Here is a 21,818-nt window from a genome sequence, read left to right on the forward strand (position 1 = left end):
TACAGCACGGATTGATTTGTTTATTCTGAGAGCGCCGTGGGCTTCCAAGGCAGGTACAATGAGACAGCAGCTTAATTGACTCACCGTTGTTGTGTAGACAGCTTCGGGATCGTCGTCAATCACTCTGGACAGGCCAAAGTCGGACACTTTACATACTAGATTACTGTTGACAAGAATGTTTCGCGCTGCCAGATCGCGATGGACGTAGCCCATGTCTGAGAGGTATCTCATCCCGGCTGCGATGCCACGCAGCATTCCCACCAACTGAATCACAGTGAACTGCCCATCATGTTTCTGTGCAAACACAAACAGAGAAACATTGTCTATCCATCACCACCGCACAACAGACACATGCTCCATCCACCACGTGGGGGGGATGCTGACAGTAACACGGCCCAAGAATGAGCAATGGAATGGTAAATCGCAGTGGGTGTAATGAACAGAACAGAAAAGATATTGTATTCACTGACCAGATTGTCTAGGGTGGTTTATACGTACCCTGAGGAATGCATCTAATGAGCCATTTTCCATGTATTCAATTACTATCATGACTGGTTTTCCTGAAAGAGCAAAGAACAGACTCCATTAAAGTGAAGTGCGGCCAACGCACACTGTACGAAAGCAGTAATGAGAAACAATTTGCAGACAATTCTACAACACTGGATTCACTTTAGACTGACGACAGGGCTTTTCATAAACACTTTTGGAATGTACACCCGCCAAAAATAATAATAAACGACCCTGAGCCACAGATAATTTTATCCAAAATTACAAGATCAAATCATAACAATATGACTTCACAACTGAGCTTACGGTAAGTCATAACTCTTCAGAATTTAGAAGATTAATAGTGCACCATTAAAGTTCAATTTCTGCCAGACTAAGCAATACTTTGTCTTGTTTAAATGTCATGTAACTGCTTTAGTCTAACTGATTTTGCAAAGTCGGACTAACAGACCTACATAATAGGATTGTAGCTTTGCTTCATCGGACTACAATTGGCCTTGTCATTTTGTTTGATGTGTATTTAAGATTTAAAAATATATAAAATGTTAAACATGTCAAATAACATGCACTACAGTTCAAATTATGAGCAAATACTTTGCATGCACTTTAGTATGTTAGTCAGCACATCAAAATAAGAGCTTCAAAAAAAACAAAAAACATTTCGAATCATTTCGATTTAATAATCTTGTCATGCTTTAAAGTAAAACTTTTAATTTGACATTACTACAAAGTGCACTTTTTTAAAGTGTATTTAAGGATATTTAGGAACAGTCATGAAAGAGTACTTTCTTTAAGTACAATTCTTTTTTACAAGGTAAGGACGTCTTGCTAGTTAAGAAGCCACATCCAGTATTCAAAGCATATGCACGTGATGAACTTCCCACCTCTTGTGACGACACCCTCCAGATGGACCACATTCGGGTGATCAAACTGGCCCATTATGCTGGCCTCGCACAGGAAGTCCCGCCTTTGTTTTTCAGTGTAGCCTACTTTCAGCGTTTTTATGGCCACCGACACGTCCCTCTTTCCCGGCAGCTTCAGTCGTCCACTGCACACCTCTCCAAACTCTCCTGTGAAACACGCAACCACCCGCAAGCTGAGTTCGAGAGATCCGGGTCAAGTTTAACACCGTTACCCGTTCCGATGATGCTTAATACGTATCAGTCATGCAGGCAGCAGGATTCAGCATTATATGATGCTATGCATCGGTACACAGGGGAGTGCAACCAAGAGAGCAGATAATTGGATATGCTATATAGAGGACACGCTAACACACTTATTTGGTTTATAACTAAAAGGGATGTGGCAGCAATTCATCAATGGCGATGCATTTATGTGCATCCTGGCCTTAAGAGAAGACATATTAATTATAAACCAATCCTACAGCAGCGCTATCAATAACAGGAGGCCAGAGAGATGCTCTGGCCGCTATCGAGAGTGTAAATATTTGGTTGTCATTGTGATAAATGAGAGAGGTGTGTGACTAAAGCGAGGCAGCGGAGAAGACAAGAGAAGAGCTCACCTGCGCCGATAACCCTCTCAATCTTAATGCAAGAGGCATCCAGCTCCTTCGCGAACTGATGGACAGCCCTGTTCGGGTCCTCGTAGGTTTCAGGGTCAATGTATGTTTTGGTGCCTGGAAATTTAACTGTAGAAGGGTAAGAGGATTACTGTTACGATTAAATATGCATGCCGCACACACACAGAGCCCTTGATGGACGGATGCGATTACTGGAGGGTAGAGACACGGGGCTGTGGGCTAAACAGCACACTGTGATGGAAGATAGCATGTCAAAAGGTCTCTTTCATCAAATAATAAAACCTATGCTTTTATTTTTCCACACATATTTCACAAAAAACGCTATTACATTTTCTTGTTAACCTTCTCACAATGGAGCCGAAAGGGTATTAGCCATACAGCATGGCAGCAGCATACATAGCTGTCACTCATTGGATAATGGGTTTCATAAAACTGAGCTATTGTTTGAATGCCGAGAAGAACGTTCCACTGCATTGTGAAACAAACATGAGAGATTTATTATTATTATTATTAATAAATATTTAAATATATAAAAGACAATATCTAAAAAAACAACATACAGTATATTAATTATTTGTAATAATATTAATAATAAAACAATATTAGTATTAATTATTTTATTAATACCATGGATGGAATGGAATTAAAACATTATTATGTTAATAATAATTTGTATTAATCATATTAATAAAGCACTAATTATATTAATAAATTATAATGCCCAATTGGCAATATTTGACTTTATTTTATCTATACACAACACTTTTTATTTAAAGGCCAATTAATGTGTTCGCCCAGTCTTACTATCTAATCAAATCCTATAATTACATTGCTACCTGTCAACTTCAACATTAAGCTCCACTTAATGAGATGCAAAAAGTAATAGGCTACATCATGCTGAGATGAAAACGACTAAAATGGACTGTTGCTAACGAGTAATTAAATTACTAATTTGCAACAAAAGCAATGCCGAGGAACAGGGAGAGAGCTTTTTCCTGATATCCCCCAGTTCCTTCAAGGCAGTGTCGGCCTACACGATGACATAAGCAAACGGGCATTGTGCTCCAGTCATATGCAACGGCAGCAGATATTTCCCTTCTTGTTGCCTGCAATAATTGCTTCGTCCATCTAAGTTGTCAGTAAATCTGATAGAACGTGTTTATCACTGCTGCCCGCACAACACGAGCAACAAATTGGGCGTACGAGTACGATGCGTGCCTTATCTGCCTTTTGTCAAACCAGCTAGCATCTTGTGGTTTTGCGTAGCTGAGCAGGTTCTTTTTAAAAGCAGATGTTGTCTGTAGTGTCTGGTGCTGTTTTTGGCAGGGTTGCATGACGGCGAGAATATGGCAAGCTGTAAGCCTCAGCGTGTGGGCAAGAACGCTAGTGAGATTGAGCTGCCCCTGAACAAGCAAGCTGTGCCACCTTGAACCTTTGTTTCCAAATCAGCAGTTTGCCTACAGCACTGATCATTAGCAGAGCAAGTCTAGGGAGGCCGTTGCCAGTGCTATCTCCAGGGGCTTCATTAGGGACTGCTGAGAGAAAACATCTTACTGGCCGAGAGGCCTGGGCGCAGGGGTTCAGAATGCAGAAGTCAAACACCTAGAGGAACATCTTAACGCTAAGAGGTCTGTAAGCTCTCTTTAGATGAAGATCTGGTGATGAGGGCATGTTTCTGTAGGGTTATGGCCTAGCTTTACACCATAGGCAATGCTAGACATGTAATCTGTGATCATAGAGCATTGACTGTAGCTCTATACAGTTGGCAGAATTTGCACACATTTGAATTCTGTGGAATAGATTTTAATATGGCAATGTGCACAATATATCTGATTATATCTGGATGTTAAACTGTTTAAACATCTCCAAAGCCCATGATATTTTCTCCCCTTCTGATTAATGAAACTTGTTCATGCATTTTTTTTTTACATCTGGACTTGACTACTGCAATAGTGTTCTTTGCTGGGCTACCAAAGAGCTCTTTTAAACATTTACAAAGAGTTCAGAATGCAGCTTCAACACTCAGATCCCTTCCTTGCCTGTATCATTCAGAATTGAATTCAAGATCCTCTCATTAGTTTGTTAAATGTCTTCCTGGTACTGCCTCAATATACCTTTCTAATTGGTTGAATAAAAATACTCCTGTAAGATTGCTCCGAACATCCAATGGTAAGTTGCTGGTTGCACTAAAACACAGCTAAACATTGGTGAGTCAGGCTTTATTCATTTTGGTCCCAAGCTATGAATCTAACTTCCTGACAACCTACGAGCAATTGACTCACTATGCCCTTTTTAAAAGTATCTCAAAACACATTTGTTCACTAGGGCCTTTCCTTGATTTTTCTGCAATACTTTTTTGTTGCAGTTTTATTATCTTATTTCTATTACGTGAGTACATGTGTTTTTCTCTTCCGTGAATGCACACATGCATTTATCTTCTGTAAAGCACTTTGTAAACACTGTTTTTAAAAAGTGCTATAAATAAAGCTTTACTTACATTTAGTTGTTTAGATCATCATCTAGCATTAATTTAAAGAGATGGCCACAGATTAGTATTACAAAGTAGTACTACAAAGTAGCATAGATCAGGGTTATTATCACTAAAGGAGTAATTCATCACTGGATAATTGGGCTTACAATAAAACCTCTTCAATAAAAAGTCATTAATCAGTAAATGACAAGAGAAAACAGAGAAAAGGGGCTGTGACGTTCCCGATTGCCAAAAACTTAACACAAAATGCACTTTTGATTTTGGCACTGATCTCGCTGTCCGTGGGGGCAGATACAAAAATGTCAAAGTTTGATCTGTAGTTTAAAAGAAAGCCCTAGAGTTGTCAAAATGTAGCCGTATGACACAAAACGTGTTATTTTGTGCCATCCAGCAAACTTTTGACAACTCTACGTTTTTTTCTGACTGGGTGCAGGTAACATGGAGAAAGAGTACAGATTGATTATTTACACATAATCATTGAAAACTGGTGAACTTATCCTTTAACCAAAACTAATCAAATAAAATATAAATATTAGATTAAAAAACTTGATAAAAAAAATGCTGCCTTGGCAACTAACCGAAATAAGTTTAAGTTGAAGCACTAAAATTACTAACTGGAAATTAAATACAAACTAAAACAGGAAATTACTCTAAAAACTAAAACTGAAAAAAAAGTTCTAAAAAAATTAAAAAAAAAAAACATTACAAAAGCACATAATAACATTACAAAAAAAAACTAATTTTTTTTTTTGTAAAACTATAAAAATGGTTTACCATAATTTTAATTTCTCTAAAGTAATTTCTCTCATTAGACTAAAATGATCTCTGTATTTGAGTATTTAAAGGAAAGGTTCTAGATATTTCATAAAAACTGGAGCATATGAGAGGGTACAGCTGTTATGGTTGACCAGAACGTGATCAATGATGTACAGCATGGTTCAGTCTTGCTCCTCTCCTCCTGCAAAGTTTAGTTCCCATCCTGCTCTAACACACCTGCCTGTAATTTTCAAGCATGAGCCCAAAGACCTTGATTAGCTGGTTCAGGTGTTTGATGAGAGTTGGAACGAAACTCGGCAGGATGGTTCTCCAGGAGCGCGGCTGAGCACCACTGATGAGCATGTGTATAATGAGCTGGTGAAAGCTGCCACTCACATTGAAAGTAGAGCTCCTCGTCCCCTTCCTGATCGGCCTTACTGTAGCCACAGTGTCTATACAGGGGAATAAAGAAACTAATTAACGGCCTGCAGTCACCAGACATATCATTTCAAACATAACAGGGCTATGGAATGTTAATCGAAATGTTTTTCTGGACACGGAATAGAAATGCTATGTATTCCTGTTCCGTGCTATGAGCTTCGACATAAATTAATTGATTTAGATTTTTTTGTCTTTTAGAATGATTGGAATTTAAAATATATATATATATACAAATAAATTATCTGCAATTTCTGGAAATTATATTTGATTGAGAATAACTCCATAATGAATTGAATACCAAAGCATTCAGAGCATTCAGTGTCGATGGGCATGCAGGAGAGCAATACGTGTTTGTGAAGGGTTGGGAGGACATGGGAATCAGTGACAAACATCATGAGTGAAGTTTTCAGATGGAAAAACACTGGCATTCTTGGTTCAACAATGACAAACAGGTACAAAAGTAAGAAGGAAGGATTTGCAGTTGTGAATCCCATCCTGGGTGTATGCTAACAGCAAGAGCTAGTTAGGGAAAAATGTATGGGCTGAAATATGTGCCACCAGATACTGAATTTGAATCAATTATATTTGAATTTGAATTGCTAAACTTGAATAATTGCATTGGAAAACTGAATTTGAATCACATAATTTGAAATTGTATTGTTTAATTTGAATAATTGCATTGAAAAACTGAATCTGAATTGTATAATTTGAAATTGAATTTATTTGTTTGGAACTGAAGTCCAATACAATTTGATCCTCACTGAAAATTCAACTATATATATCCTCACATTCAGTTCTCACAATTCAGATTCAGATCACTAAATTCAATTTCAAGTTACCGTGACAGACATCCGGGTAGTTGGAGGATGAAGGAAGAGCAATCGAGCGCAGATCGATATCGATAGATAGAGTTCAGTGTCGCAGAATCATCACTCAGCACTAAATATGCCAGACTGTTGTGCTGCTTATGGATGTTCGAACGAAAGAAATAAAAAAATAAAAAAAATAAAAAATTAACAGCAAGGGATAACATTTCACAGGTGAGAATGTGTTGAGGTCGGGTGGCGGGAGGCGGAGAGTTCCGTGGCCCGCGGCAGCGTCTCTTCTCCCGGGCAGGAACACAGCTTCACCTCGCTGCTGCACCGGTCCCCGCTGATCCAGATGGGACCGGCCAGAGACATAGTGGTGATCGGGAGGATCAGAGCAACGCTCTGTTTTTCATGGCAACGGTGTGATATACTTATTACATGGCTTGGTTGAATCCCAATGTAGAATGCGGTCTGTTATTTCATGATAAAGTTTTGTGCTGCAAAGTATATCACACCGTTGCCATGAAAAACAGAGCGTTGCTATGGACGCGGAACGGACTATTTTCTTTAACGGAAGCAATGCAATCGTTTTTAAATCAATAAACTCCTTTTTAAATCAATAATTTGTGTCAAATTATTTATCTATTTTGTAGGTAACCATGTAATAAGCGGGACAATGTATTGCGAGGCGGTTGTTATAGCGAATAACAACCCCTTCAGGCTGATTCAAGACCTGTCGGGGTTGTTATTCGCTATAACAACCACCTCGCTATATACATTATCCCTTATATATATCTGCCTGAATCAGCCTGACGCCTATAACTATATAGCTATAGGCTTCAGGCAGATTCCAGTTCCAAACAAATAAATTCAATTTCAAATTATACAATTCAAATTCAGTTTTTCAATGCAATTATTCAAATTAAACAATACAATTTCAAATTATGTGATTCAAATTCAGTTTTCCAATGCAATTATTCAAGTTTAGCAATTCAAATTCAAATATAATTGATTCAAATTCAGTTTCTGGTGGCACATATTTCAGCCCATAAAAATGCATCAGAGGTCACATTCCCACAGTGTACAACATGATGGTGGGTGGGTGAGTGTGATCACACGCAAGTGGGCGAGGGTGTGAACTCCACAGCTATGGTGGCCTTTGAGGGACAGAAAGGCAAACTGAGAGAGCGTATGAGACTCACAGTAGCGGAGAGTCAATGGGGGCCGCGAGAGCGTACCTTCTCCCTATGATGAAACCAAACACCATGAAGACCAGGATGATGGTACCGGCTACCGCCACCACCGCAATGATGATGACTGGATTCTGCTCACTCGATATGACTGTAGCTGCAATTAAAACACAAATAAATAATAAAAGTAATGCTATAAGCTTAGTTTATCAAATATAGGGATTAAACATAAATCTGTACCATATTGGATTATTTTTTTAAAATGTATTTTATTTCATTGTTTATGGTCATTTCCCCTTTTTTTACACTCAGGTTACATTTTCTGTCATCTAACTCTAATAACACTGTTAAATGTAATCTTTATCAAATCTCAAAATTAGTATCCATTTTCATACTGTACATTATTATGTTATAATGCCTACATTTACTTGCAGCATTTAAAATGACTGGTTTTAGTGTTTTATTTTAAATTTATTTAAAGAAAATAGTTTAGAATTTTAATATCAGTGATTTACAGCTTATTGGAATTGGCTAGAATTTTACTATTGGTGTATCGCTAATAAAATATTTGGCAAAAGGAGAAAGCAGGATAGCTTAAAGCAAAGCTCCATTGAAAAATCATGGGACGGTTGTAACCCCCTTTTCATCCTCTCTCTGCTGCAGGGAGGGGCTGGCTCTATTTTAGGGTCTCGCTGAGTGCACGGTTCTACTGTTTCTGAAAGTGGGCTTAATAGTCCCAGATGGTAATACAGTGGCCTGCATTTGAAACAATGACACATTCAGGTTGGATTGTTCACGTTAGGTTTGTTTCTCCGAATCAAAAACACTGCGCTCATTGACAAACTGCAGAGGGAACCGAAACATCTTATCTAAAATACACAATGTCTTAGGAACAGTCTGGGTCAGAGATTTTATCTGGAAGAAGCTGGACCTTGCCTTCGGGTATAATCGGATAGATCATAATGCAAAGCCTTGCTAAACTAGAGCTAAACTAGCAGGCCAATTAGCAAGAGTAGATAACAATAGCTTAAGATAACTGTTTCACATCCTGTTTTGCTCACCAGATCCAGTGGATTCTTCCTTGGTGGTGACCTCTAGTCTTGGTCCGAAGGTGCCGTATCCCGCAGCGGTGAATGCTCGAATCTGAAAGACGTATGCTGTGCTTGGCTTGAGATTATTGACTGTGGCTGAAGTGGACTTTGACTTCACGGTGGAGTAAATGCGATCCTTCTGGTCCTTCAGGTTCAAAAGAAGAAAACAAAATAACAATCTTGTCACAGGGTATCAAAAGCACAAAATTGTACAAATTCTTTATAGAGAGGGGGGTTACACTGAAGTGTTTGGCAGCGAATACTGGAGCATTTGGCCCTTTTCACACGTAAAGAGTTCAAGCAGAGGCAATATCACAGTTTTTCATCCGTAACCTAGGAAACCAGAAGCAAGCTGTTTGCGAGGAGCTGGTGCTTCATTTACAATTGGAATGTCAAAGAGAGCTTTAGGAAACACAAACACATGCACACCCACACAGAGTGTACTATATCCCAATTTGCATGCTATCTGTCCTATGTAGTAGGCGAGATTAGTGTGTCACAGTGTGTTGACAATGGAATGCAAAAGATGTCTGAAGATGTTCTATTTTTAAGCAAAATAAATTTCCACGTTTTTTTTTCTTCTTCTTTTTTTGGTTAATATTGCCCACTTGTACAACAAAAAGGAGGCAGTTTGTACTTGTTCTACTACCACAGTAATATTCAAATGTTTGAAATTAATTTAAACGAAACGAATTCAGCAATATTCTAACATAATATCCATCTACCATCATATGTCCATTTCAACTTCATAATAAATCAGATAACATTGCCAGATAACATTAAAAAATAGTAATACATTTAGAGGTAAATAAAGTTGCAATTGTGGCAATTATGGAAAAAGTAATTGTAAAATGAATTGTGAGATAAATACACAATTACAAGATAAAGTCACATTAAGATAAAGTAACAATAGTGATATGTACATTATGAGAAGTAATTACAATACAAAAGTTGCAATTTTGAGTCGATATAAAGATTTAAAGATATAAACTCAAAATTACGAGGAAAAAAGTTCCTAGTCTTCAAAAGTTTGGGGTCAGCAATTTTTTTTTTTTTTTTTTTTTTTTTTTTTAAGAAAGAAAGAAACAGGTATTTTAAATTGAAATATAATATTACACAATATTATGTTTTTACTGTATTTTTGATCAAATAAATGTAGCATTGGTGAGCATAATATACATGTAGACATGTATAGAGACATATATATGTTTTTATAATATATATATAAACTATATTTTTATGTTAAGGTGGAAATGTTCTTCAATACATGAAACTGATTCAAACCTGCATCACCTGTGTGTGAATGCCATAGCTGCAACATATGAAAAGCATGCTAGTGCTATTCATAGTATTTTTCCACTGATCTTTAAACTCTCTCCTGGACTTCAGCAGACAAAAATAAAATAAAATAAAAACCTTAAATGGAATGCCACAGGCTGTTAGGAGTGAAGTCAAGCTTGCTTCTAATTTTCAAACAGGACGGACAACAGCCAGGGAGCGCTGCTCAGGAGGCTAGCTCTGCTTTCACATTGCCTAAGAGACCGGAACCCTACAGGCTGAGCACAGAGCGAACGCGCTGGAACTTTCTGCTCATGCTTGACTAGCTTACATATGAGTTTGATGGTAGACACTATGAAGCTGTGCTTTATAATGGATGGGAGGAGGGATTGAGCAGGAGAGTGAGCTGAGGTGAAAGAAATTAAGTGTGGTATGTGTTTGTGTTCATGTTTTTTGGGACTACAGTACTGATTAATGTTTTAGTGGCAGCGTGAGCAAACCTGCAAGGAGTTGTGGGTTGTTTTTCATCGAACAGATGCTCAGGTACAATTCCAGACATCACGAGGTATGTGTGCTGCTCTTGTGTGTGCATTTCTGAAGTGGTCTTAGACGTGCACGAGTGTGGCTGTGGTAAACTGAGACGGTCTTGTGTATGTTTGTGTGGGATTGGTGAAGGACCTCAGTCTAATTAAAATCTTATGAGTGTCTCATTCATTATAGCAATTAGATGGGAAGGATCCACTCAGACCGGAGCATTTGACTACGAGCTATGTGCACAGAGAATGCAAATCATGAAAAAGATGAAAACATGCAGGATAGGACAGGTTGCAAGGGAATAGGGATGCTGACGGACAGGTAGACACTGTCTCTCTCTGTCTGTTATTTTCTGAAACAAATACATATATTCATTAATAGCTTGTGCTCTGGAGCAGGTGGTGTGGACTCACTTTCTCATAGTACTTGATCTCATATTCGGTGATGACGCCATTGGGCTGCTCTGGTTCCTGCCAGGAGAGCTGAACGCTGTGCTGCTGAACTCGCTCCTTTATCACCTCACTCACCTGAGATGGGGCTGAAAGAAAGAAAAAAGAAGGAAAGATTTTTGAGTTTTAGTAATTCAGTACATGTTAAAATGGTACAATAAAAAATAGACATGCCTTATTACAAAATGAACAAAACACAGTAGTTTAATCGTATCTGTAAAACTGAAAGTTGCTTGATTGACATTTCACACAATTGATGTTTGTGTATCTCTGTAAAGCTTTACAATTAATTGCACATTTTTTTATTTTAATGTAACGTACAGAAACAATTCCAAGATATAAAGTACAGACAGACAAAACAAAAAGGGAAAAATATGACTTATCATTTGAGATCTGTTTGCATGAAAGAACATACTGAGCCAACAGCACCTTAATATATTCACATACGCATGAAAAAACGATTCCCTTGCTTTAATGCAAATTCAGTACTTGGTTGGCACAAATACACACAGACAGAATCTTGTGTCACTACTGCTGCTCTGATGAATATTCACTTGGTGGCTGCTAAATGTTTACACCTCATAATGGAAATTTCAATTACTGAGCAAACAGCAGAAGACAGCCTTATCCCTGTCAGAGTAAAACTGCAACGTTTGGCTTATGAATGTCAATTAAGTCAAATTAATTCTGCCGACACATGCGGAAGTGCTTTTAAGAGAAATGCACCCAACCCCGTTAGGCGTCTCATCTATTCCCTCCCTTTAGCGCCACTTCCAGATCCGCGTGTGCCTCATATACTCTTTCTTCGCCAGTGTGCTATAATTGTCTTTAAATTACAAAGTTATTGCACACTTTGTACGTTGACTTGGTATACTATTTCCAAATGCTGTGTGAATTTAAAACGAGAAGCTTGTGGGTAACCCAAATGAAATTCCTTGTTTTTAATAACCTCAGAAATAAGATCCGTTCGAATCTCAAAAGGTAACCTTCGGATGAGGACATTCTGGAAGAAGTGCATGGAAAAGTAGCGCTCATGCACACAGCATTAATGAGTGTCCACTCTCAACGGACGTCTGTTAAAGTAAGAAAAGACAGAATTACCTCAAGTAGAGGGAAGGAAAAAGAGAATTAGGCTTCGAGAGGAATTTAACTGATCTGTGTGTGCAGTGAGACAGAGTGAGAGAAGTAGTGACATCTCCGTATCGGTGCTCGGTGATCCGTTGAGGGCAAGAATCCAGGGTCATGACCTCATTTGACCCGGGATTTTTTTTTTATCTCGTGGTAATGAACGATTCAGGATTAAAACCTCATTACGGGCTATCTGGTACCACGGATGGCAGCACAGATCTAAAACCGCAGCAGTCAGATTGTGTTTTGACATATGTAGTATAATCCAACTAAAACAATCTAATTTCCCATCCAGATCAGAAGGTTGGCCAGACCAACTCACACAGACAGACACTCACACTACACTGTGCCAGCCTGCATGGTAGTTCGTAAACCAGCCAAATTCCTTGTTCTCCTTAAGAGGCTATTCACTCTAAGCCACACTAGCTTTAATTTAACACCACAGCAATCGTACTGATGCATTTAGGGATGTTGTTACATACTCAAGGTGTTTTTAACTCCCTCAGCTGGAAACTGTGCTGATGAAGAGGACTTAAACAAGACTGATTTCCTACTTTTTTTTAGCTTAGTCAAAGCAGTCCGAGCGTCTCAGAATCTGTGTTTGTTTTTCGCCTATGTCCACATTCATTGTATGCAGAGAGTGTCAATTACCCATGAGGAGTAGGGCGATGGCAGGCAGGACACGCCAATTTAAAGAGCACACTTGTACAGCACAGAACCAGTTGTACTGGAGTAATTGGATCTTTTGACTGCTCCTTCTGTAGTGTTTCGTACGAGGTGCTTGACTGTCTTTCGGAGTAATAGCCTCGGTCCTTTTAACCTGATCTGGGAAATAAAAGTTGTTACTGTTTCTCTGGAGCTACTTCTCCCACATGAAGTGTTTTCTTTTTATTCTTGTATATGAATTTCCATAACCAGCACACCCTCTCACTTCTGAATCTAGTTACACTATACAAACATGTGTACGCTGCTTTTTCCATTGACAGGTCAATCTGTTAGAGACTTGTATTTACTTGTAAAAGCACTAAACTTTGGCCCTAAGGCAACAGATGTTTGCTAGTTTTGACAAGCCACTTATCAAGACAGTAGTAAAACCAAATAATATTAAGTAAATGTAACCTAAAATGTGTTAAAGTGTAAACGGATGTCTTTAGAGAGAAACTTGAACAGAAATAAGTTCTTTAAAAAATTGAAAAAGAGTTTTGAGGCTTTTAGTTCAAGTCTGTTAGATTCGAGACCATATATGTGCTTTATAGGGATGCACTGATATAAAAATTCTGGCCAATAATGATAATTATATTAATGTTATGTCTGATAACCGCCCTCGTCAAGCCATTTCACTGGGTCTGGGTCTCACTACCTTCAAAAACTTAAATGTGGAAAAACCTAGATATACCCACAGATATACTTATTTGCTCCACAACTTTCACTTCATCATGAAAGCTAAAACCAGCTATCTAACTCCTGTTCAAACTTTTTTTATATATATATATTTGACATAATTTAAGGCAGGGCCCAAACTTTCATCATAAACAGCAGACTCCTGTTCCAGCAATGCAGGACAGGCCGCCATCCCCTCTCCGCTGAGAACCAGCCGAGTAATTGAGAATCGAGCGTGATGACAGCCCTCATATCGACTCGAATCTGCGAGCTGGAAGAGAGACCCTGAGTTCAGTGTTAATATGGAGGAAATGTGTCCCTCACTCCCTCTCCGTGGCACTTTCCCCATGGTATGTTTAACCACTGCCCTATAACAACCATTAATGACATGCTTACCTCAGAGCGAGTCAACCCACTCCCACTTTTATCGCACGTAAGGGGCCTAGCGCAGCAGAAAATCGGATAATTGTTCCGTCTGTCCTAAAGAGGCAGTGCGAGGGGGGGACGTTTTGTGTGCAGTGGCTGGGTGACATAAAAGCAGATATTAGTGACCTTCTCAAGCCTCCTAATGCATAAGTTAATTCAAGCAGAAGCAAGCGTCTATCATGCTCTGCATTAGAATACATTAGGGATACATTATGCATGGATGTTTTTATACACTCTCAGCTTCTTTCTCTCTCTCCCTCTGTTGGCTGGCTGTGGCGTTCAGTATCTGAAAGTGCAGAAGCACTAGAATGCCATTATTTTACAGAAATCATTTTCTCTTTCTGCTTTGCTTGTGCAGTATTAACTTTGAAGTATTTTAATTATCCAGCCACTTAAGTCAAGACTGACACTCTCACGTCCATGAATTCTTTTCATCCACCTAAAAACTATTGAATAACTCTGAGCGCTTACCAAGAGATGCCAAATGAAACGGCTACACAAACACATTCTTAAGTGCTGCATTGCAGCTCCTATTCTTTGACAAAGGCCAGGAGACGGAATAATAGAGGTTTTGCTTTAACCAAGGGCGTAGGAATGATCTGAGAAGCATGTTAAAAAACCTTATCAGCCTGGCTCATGAATATTAATGAGGCGATGTTAATGTCCGCCCAGTAGTTCTAACTGGTTTGCTGAAAAGCAGGTGGGTTTGTTTGATCGACCGCTGATACTATCATCCGGTAGAGGCTTCTTCTTGGTTGTAAGCTGTCGTTTTATGTGGCCAACTAAATGTTTTTCTGTAAAAACACTAAATAAAATTAGTACTGCAAAAAAAAGAAAAAAAAAAGAAAAGTGTTGCAATAGTCAATACAGCTTTAAGTGTGGGGCAGTTTGACGCATCACTAAAGAAATCCTGCATACACGGCAGGTGGGGGGGTTAGGCGGGTACGTGGGACGTCCTCTCTACAGATTTCTGTCATTTGCTGGATATTTTTTATATTTATGGTCGTCCCTCGGCTGGAGCACAGGACTTTAATAGAGCTGGGCCTCCCACAGACTGCTTTTCCAGAGCCCTATGAAAACATCGAGATCGGCGACAGAGCTCTCGTCGGACAGACACTAACGAGGGCTGGCGCAATCAACATTACTTAGCTTGACATTTTGACTCTAAGCAGGAAAAGAAAAAAGGCCTGTGAAAGAGACAGAGCAGCATAAAAAAAATTAAAAACTCAAGGAGAGGCTGCACCGGTGTGTGAGAGTGTGTAAATGAATATGAGAACGGAGAAAGCGTGGGTGTTAGATCTGCCTCATTATTGCCCCTGGCTACCGCAAAATGTGTGTAAGTGTGTGAAGGAGCATGTCCTCTTGTTTCTCCAGTCTGCCACTGCTTCACAAGCCCAGGGAGATGGTGTGTGTATGTGTGAATACTTATTTAGACTAACCTGCATAAAGAGTTGAGACATGAGATTTTGTATGTGTGAATAATGGTGCTTCATGACCCAAAAATGATGGACAGCAAAGGGAAAAAACAATGCTCAATGTAAATAATAAAATGCTACAAATAAATGTATAAATTAAATAGGATCAACAACTTTTTAAAATGGTTCCCATTCAGAATATTGTTGGGCCTATGCATTTTATAGTCATAATCAAATCAAGTTTATTTATTTAGCATATTTTAAAGTCACAGAAGTTGACCCAAAGTGCAGCACAATTTTAAATAAATAAATTTAGCAAAAATATTATATGTTTACTCTTATAAAAACATAAAATTATATTAAATTATAATAAAGAATAAATAATAACAAAGAAAAAATTATAATACTTTTGTAAAGTCCAATGTAAATGTACATCATCATTCGCTCGTGGATGTGTTGGACCGGCCTCACGCCGAAGGTTATTCACTCAGGCAGTTGATAGTGCACATAGTTGAGTGCAAACATTAGAAAGACCGAGTGGGAAAAAAGAAAGAGAGGACAAAACCCAGAGAAATAAAGAGACAGAAGCCAGAAAGGGAGAGAAAGTAAGGAGAGGAGAATTCACTCCGTCAGTAGAGGCTCAGTGATTCAGAAAATAAAGTAGGTAGAAGATGATGGCCCCCCGTTTTGATGAATGTTGAGGGAACCGGCAGAATTGCAGTGACAAGGTTTTCTCTTTTGCTGTCTTGTGCTGTCTCTCCCTTTCTCGCTTGCTGTCTGTCCCTCGACCCCCAGCCCCGGCGTCCTCCCGCTGCACACTACCAAACAGAAATGTGCTTTCCCAACCACCGTTACCAAGAGCTTTGTCACTTTCAGTTAGAGCAGGGCCAGGGGGACGCTCCGATTTGGTGCTGCACACAGGAACCGCTCAAGCTGCTAAGTAACGCTTTCATTTCTCTCAGGGATCAAAGCCCGAGATTTTCGGCAAACTGTGAGATGCTTTAGAAGTGAAAAGGCCATCGAAACTCACACTTGCTGCTGAATCTGAAAGTAAAAAGTACAGTTCTGGGTCTAGTCACGTCTAGTTTGTGTTTTCTTTAAATGATGTAAATGTAAGTAAGCGAAACGAAACATATCACAACCTGTAATATTTTGCCTTAATATTTGAGAAGCTAAAAGCTTTTTTCCACGTCTCCATCCTCACTATCAGTCTTTCTTGAATAGTAATGGTAAGAATTCCATATGAGAGTTCTTGATGACACACCCTGTGCTTTAGAGGGGTGCTATTACGATAGCTGTCTCTCACAATTCGGAACCATCCTATTAGGCTGTAGAGAGAAGTGGAATCTAATTCAAAAGCAGATCCAGGCAGCAAAGGCTGTTCATTCCAGAGTATGTCATTGGCAGAGCTGATTGATAAAGATTACTATTTGAAAACACAGATTTGGAAAAGCTCTAAAACATACAAATTACAGCTTCACACTGTGAAAAATAATGTTTATCCAGAACAAAAAACTAAATTATTGGAAGTTGTTTCTGCCTCAGAGCAAAAAGGAAGGAAGGAAGGAAGGAAGGAAGGAAGGAAGGAAGGAAGGAAGTCTTAAGGTGCTTCTAATTTTTGTGGATCCTCGCATCTTAGCTCCACCCCCTTAGGATGCGAGGGAAGGAGACACCTGTGTATCCTCGCTCATGACTACAGGAAGCTTCCTTGCTCCTCGTTCCTCACCTTCTAGCGGTGCAATTAGAGAATTGAGATGTCCTTCAAGATGGCTGAATTCAATCGGTTTCTGGGCCACAGGCTGCAGGAAGTAGGAGTGAGGAAATGAGGAAGCATCAATTTGAGTATTGAGAAGCACCCATAATCACACAGTCTTTTTGTTTTTGTTACATAACATTTCTTGGAAGGAAGGAAGGCAGGAAGGAAGGAAGGCTGGAAGGCAGGAAGGCAGGAAGGAAGGAAGGAAGGAAGGAAGGAAGGAAGGAAGGAAGGAAGGAAGGAAGGAAGGAAGGAAGGAAGGAAGGAAGGAAGGAAGGAAGGAAGGAAGGAAGGAAGGAATGAAGGAAGGAAGGCAGGAAGGCAGGAAGGAAGGAAGGAAGGAAGGCAGGAAGGAAGGAAGGAAGGAAGGCAGGAAGGAAGGAAGGAAGGAAGGAAGGAAGGAAGGAAGGAAGGAAGGAAGTCAAAACAAAACGGCAACAAAACAAAACGGCAACAAATCAGAGCCACTAATATCTCTGAAGGTTGTTTGATCTGAAAATCTAGCTTCCTTCAATATTGTGAGCCCCTTGATCACACGTCACCAGCCATGGATTCTTACTCTAACAGCCCAGCTGTCCTATGCGACGAGCATGCCATGAGTTTGGAATGGCATTTAATCGTGTAGCAGAGGCCGGAATGCCTGATACCTAAAGCGGAGCTGGTGAAGTTCGTCCCCACACTTCCTCTCACAAATTAGAGTCCAGCGGTGGCAGCCTATTATCAGCCATCACTATTCCCACTGCACCATCTGACCCCCAGACACCCGGACCTGCATTAGAAACATTCATTTACAGACGTATAATCATAAAGTAATCATGTAGTCTCACTGACCCAAGGTTGCCACTGTCCTCATACTGTGAGGTTCAAATGTCAAAGGACACTAATGAAAATGCTTCTATCACGCATTATATTATGAGCATAGCAATTTGACTGAAGAGTTTAATTAAAAAATTTAAATACATTTCAAAATACCCTAGTATTAAGTTAGTCCTTCTTTTGTTTTAATTACAGCAGCACACAATTTGTGTCGAATCTGATCACCATATTCTCCGTGGAAACAAGAACATACCGAGTATTCTAAGATTTTTGGGCCTAAATGTATCATTCAATTGGCTTCGTACAGCACAGCAAAAAAAAAAAAAAAAAAAAAATCTCATCTAGATTAACATTTTTGGTCTTTGTGATGCATTGCTGTTATTTCTTATTTCCATAACACCCAAATATCGGGCCAATAAGACATAATAAGAAAGCAAAAAATATTTGAAAGGTAACATGCATAAACACAATGAGAAATCTTTATCAACACAGCACAGAGACATTACAAAACAAGCAATAGCGGAATTATGTTGTCATTTCCAAAGATGAGTAATAGTTAAGGGAGAGAGAATGAGAGACATCCGTGTATATCTCTGAGTCTCTGCTGTGGGTGAAGAGAGAAGAAATAGAAATCATGTGATTATGACATTACTCCCATGTGCTAGAAAAGACAGCACTCTGGATTTTATCAGGCTACCCAGCATCCCCTCCACTCAAGCGTGATGGCCTCAGCCATAAGCACCTCATCATCTCCACAATACACACATCAGCGCTCCACGTTCAATTCCCAACTCCACCACAGCTTCCGTAGGAGAAACCCTCAGACCGCTCCTGACATTACACACCCCATCTGCTGCCACGAGCCGCCCATGTGAATTAGCACCAAATCAAAATCAAACGGCTGAGACTGCATAAATAGCTCTAGATTTGATCTTGAATTCTCTGGAAATGACAACTTTGAAAATATGCAATTGAGTTTGGGAGATTTTTTTTTCTTTTTCATATGTACTTCTTTTTGCCTTACTTCACTGGAAGTTCACTCTTGCTGAGACTGGCCTCTGGTTTAAGCACACACACACACACACACACACACACACACACACACACACACACACACACACACACACACACACACACACACACACACAACCAAACAAATAAACAATCATGCTTCACTCTAATTACAGACTTTTCAGGAACACAGACTGCAGTGTTGGGGTGAAAGGTTGCTATGTAATCATAAAAATATGCCACAGCCCCTTCTCTCACTGGGCGTTTCAAACAGTGATCCTGACCGCACAGACCATCGGAGCAAATACCCGACCCTGAAAGCGACGCAATTCAAATGAGGGATGAACGTCCTGGGACAGAGGCCAATTTTGGCCCACTCTTCCAGTTTATCTGCTGCCAGGCTGACCTTTGGCTATACAAGCAGCTACATGACTACAAGACACGCGTCATGCTTTTTATAGTTTGTCTTAATAAAACAGAGGTTGCATGACGATTCGCATTTGAAGGGCTCACTAAACAGGCAGAAGGACCTCAACCCTCTCATCTCAGCGAAATGTCAAAGTAATGCCTCAGGCTTGCGCAACACATTCACACACGCACGCCGCGCTGATTGCATATCTGAGCTCCGGCGGAACCGAAAAGCTAAGATTATTCACCCAAACAAGCTGTGCTTTAAACTGATGGGCTTTTCAGGGTCAGAGGCACATAGCAAAAACTATTATTTTAGATTTTACATGCATTCAAGGCCACTTATCTTAGTTTTACCATCAGTTCAGTTCCTCTGACAATCTTTTAAAGGAACAGTTCACCCATAAATGAAAATCCTTTCATTTACTCACTCTTGTGTCATTTCAAACCTGTATGAATTTCTTTCTTCACATATGGAGGCTTTGGATGAGAAACAGACAGACCACTTCTATGAGACATTTTAGAGTGGCCTTTTATTGTGGCCAGCCTAAGGCACACCTGTGCAATAATCATGCTGTCTAATCATCATCTTGATATGCCACACCTGTGAGGTGGATGGATTATCTCGGCAAAGGAGAAGTGCTCACTAACACAGATTTAGACAGATTTGTGAACAATATTTGAGAGAAATAGGCCTTTTGTGTACATAGAAAAAGTCTTAGATCTTTGAGTTCAAAGTGCTGCGTTTATAATTTTGTTCAGTGTATTTATTGGTAAACTCGATTGCAAAAATAAAAATTATTTCCAGCTCAAGACACAAGAAAATGATTTTTAGTTGAACTCTTTTCTTTACTGAATAAATCTTTCATTTAGCACCTGATTGATGAATTTTAAAATCTCAAATTAAATAAAAAAATTGCACGAGCGCTTTGAAAAATTATGCCATCATAAATAGCCATTTATTATCCCAAAGCCTCTGTCATCAGCAATATGATTGTATTAATCAGACCTCATATGCTCTTTAATCACAGGTTTGGATGCTGTCCACATGGGTGGAACCAAATCCAGTACCGCTCCGTTTTTTCCTATTTTCACTGGTTAAATGCATGGCTCTGATTAAAGCTTGTGTGAGCGCCAAAAGGGTTAGTCATTCACCAAGAGCTGGCTAAACTGAAAATCAGAGTCATTGATCTTTCTTAAAAAGAACATAAAGAAAGACTTGAGTCACATGAGAAAAGCTCAAAATCACACTCACCCATATGATCATGTTAGACCCACATAGAGATGCTCAAACCCTGAATATATATATATATATATATATATATATATATACACACACACACACACACACACACACACACACACACACACATATATATATATATATATATATATTCAGTGTTGCATTTAAGAGTTTTGCACTTTTTCTGATCTTCCGATTCTGATGGATGCGCATTCTTTTTTGCATGCCTGCTTTCTAAGATGGTGAGTGATGAGGAGAAAGAGAAGAAAGGCAGAGAGAGAGAGAGAGAGAGAGAGAGAGAGAGAGAGAGAGAGAGAGAGAGAGAGAGAGAGAGAGAGGCATGTATGTGATGTTTTATTTGGCCTGAACGCTGCAATCAGAGGCAGGGAGAGGGACACATCTGCAAAAGCCTGGACATGCTCCGCTCCAGCCAAATTGGCATCAAAGCGAGAGAGAGAGGTAGAGAAAATGAGAGAGAGACAGATGAGAGATTGAAGGGTAAGAGAGAACTGCTCTTGTTCAACAAACACTCCAATTCCGCTTGTAGCCAGAGAAAATATGAAATGAAAAACAGAGGAGGCTGCCTGGGCCTAAAAACCAAACAAAGAAAATATTTTTTCCTTTTACAAAGAAGCCAAATTTATTTTCCAGCCTACAGTGTCGACCCACACTTGCCCCTCTCTCTCTTTTTAATGACCTCTTGTTATCCTGCTAGTGATGGAGAGAACATTTGCTCAGGTTGTTGTCACCGTTACCCCACACAGATATGCGGTGACATATCTGCACACTGACATGCCATTTAGGCACTCGTTCAGCCAAACACACCTGGCAACAAACAGATACATACCATACAATGTGTACGCACATGTGTGTGTTTCCGCTTAGTGTGTGTGTGTAGGTGTGTGCTCAGCTGGATTCGAACAAATCTGCCATAGCAATAAATAAACCTTGTTAATATTATATCCTTTTAACCCTTTAAACAGAGGGTTACATCTTCAACGAAGTCCACCTGGTGTTTTATTTTTTTATTTGTCACAGAAACATATTAATATTCAAATTACAGAAACATATTAAAAGAATCTGATAGTAAAATAGGATCTTTATATACCATTTTAAATGGATGGCATGAAGAAAGACATTAGATAACAA

General features: G+C 39.3%; 1 protein-coding gene across 2 annotated transcripts in view; it reads right to left on the minus strand.

Moving 5' to 3' along the window:
- The window catches only part of epha7 (eph receptor A7), a 70,564-nt gene that overhangs the window by 7,904 nt on the left and 40,842 nt on the right, over nt 1-21,818 (minus strand). The window contains exons 6-13 of one of the 2 annotated variants that reach the window (XM_082146634.1): nt 11,051-11,175; nt 8,796-8,970; nt 7,783-7,891; nt 5,691-5,746; nt 2,030-2,143; nt 1,392-1,577; nt 499-560; nt 85-294 (exon numbers count right to left, since the gene is read on the minus strand). In XM_082146634.1, coding sequence (XP_082002760.1) covers nt 85-294; nt 499-560; nt 1,392-1,577; nt 2,030-2,143; nt 5,691-5,746; nt 7,783-7,891; nt 8,796-8,970; nt 11,051-11,175 — 1,037 coding nt within the window. Of the gene's footprint in view, nt 1-84; nt 295-498; nt 561-1,391; nt 1,578-2,029; nt 2,156-5,690; nt 5,747-7,782; nt 7,892-8,795; nt 8,971-11,050; nt 11,176-21,818 lie in introns of both variants that reach the window. The other variant, XM_082146633.1, reaches the window with a different exon arrangement.

Source organism: Leuciscus leuciscus (assembly GCF_965113295.1).
Source record: "Leuciscus leuciscus genome assembly, chromosome: 19".
Lineage (NCBI taxonomy): Eukaryota > Metazoa > Chordata > Actinopteri > Cypriniformes > Leuciscidae > Leuciscus > Leuciscus leuciscus.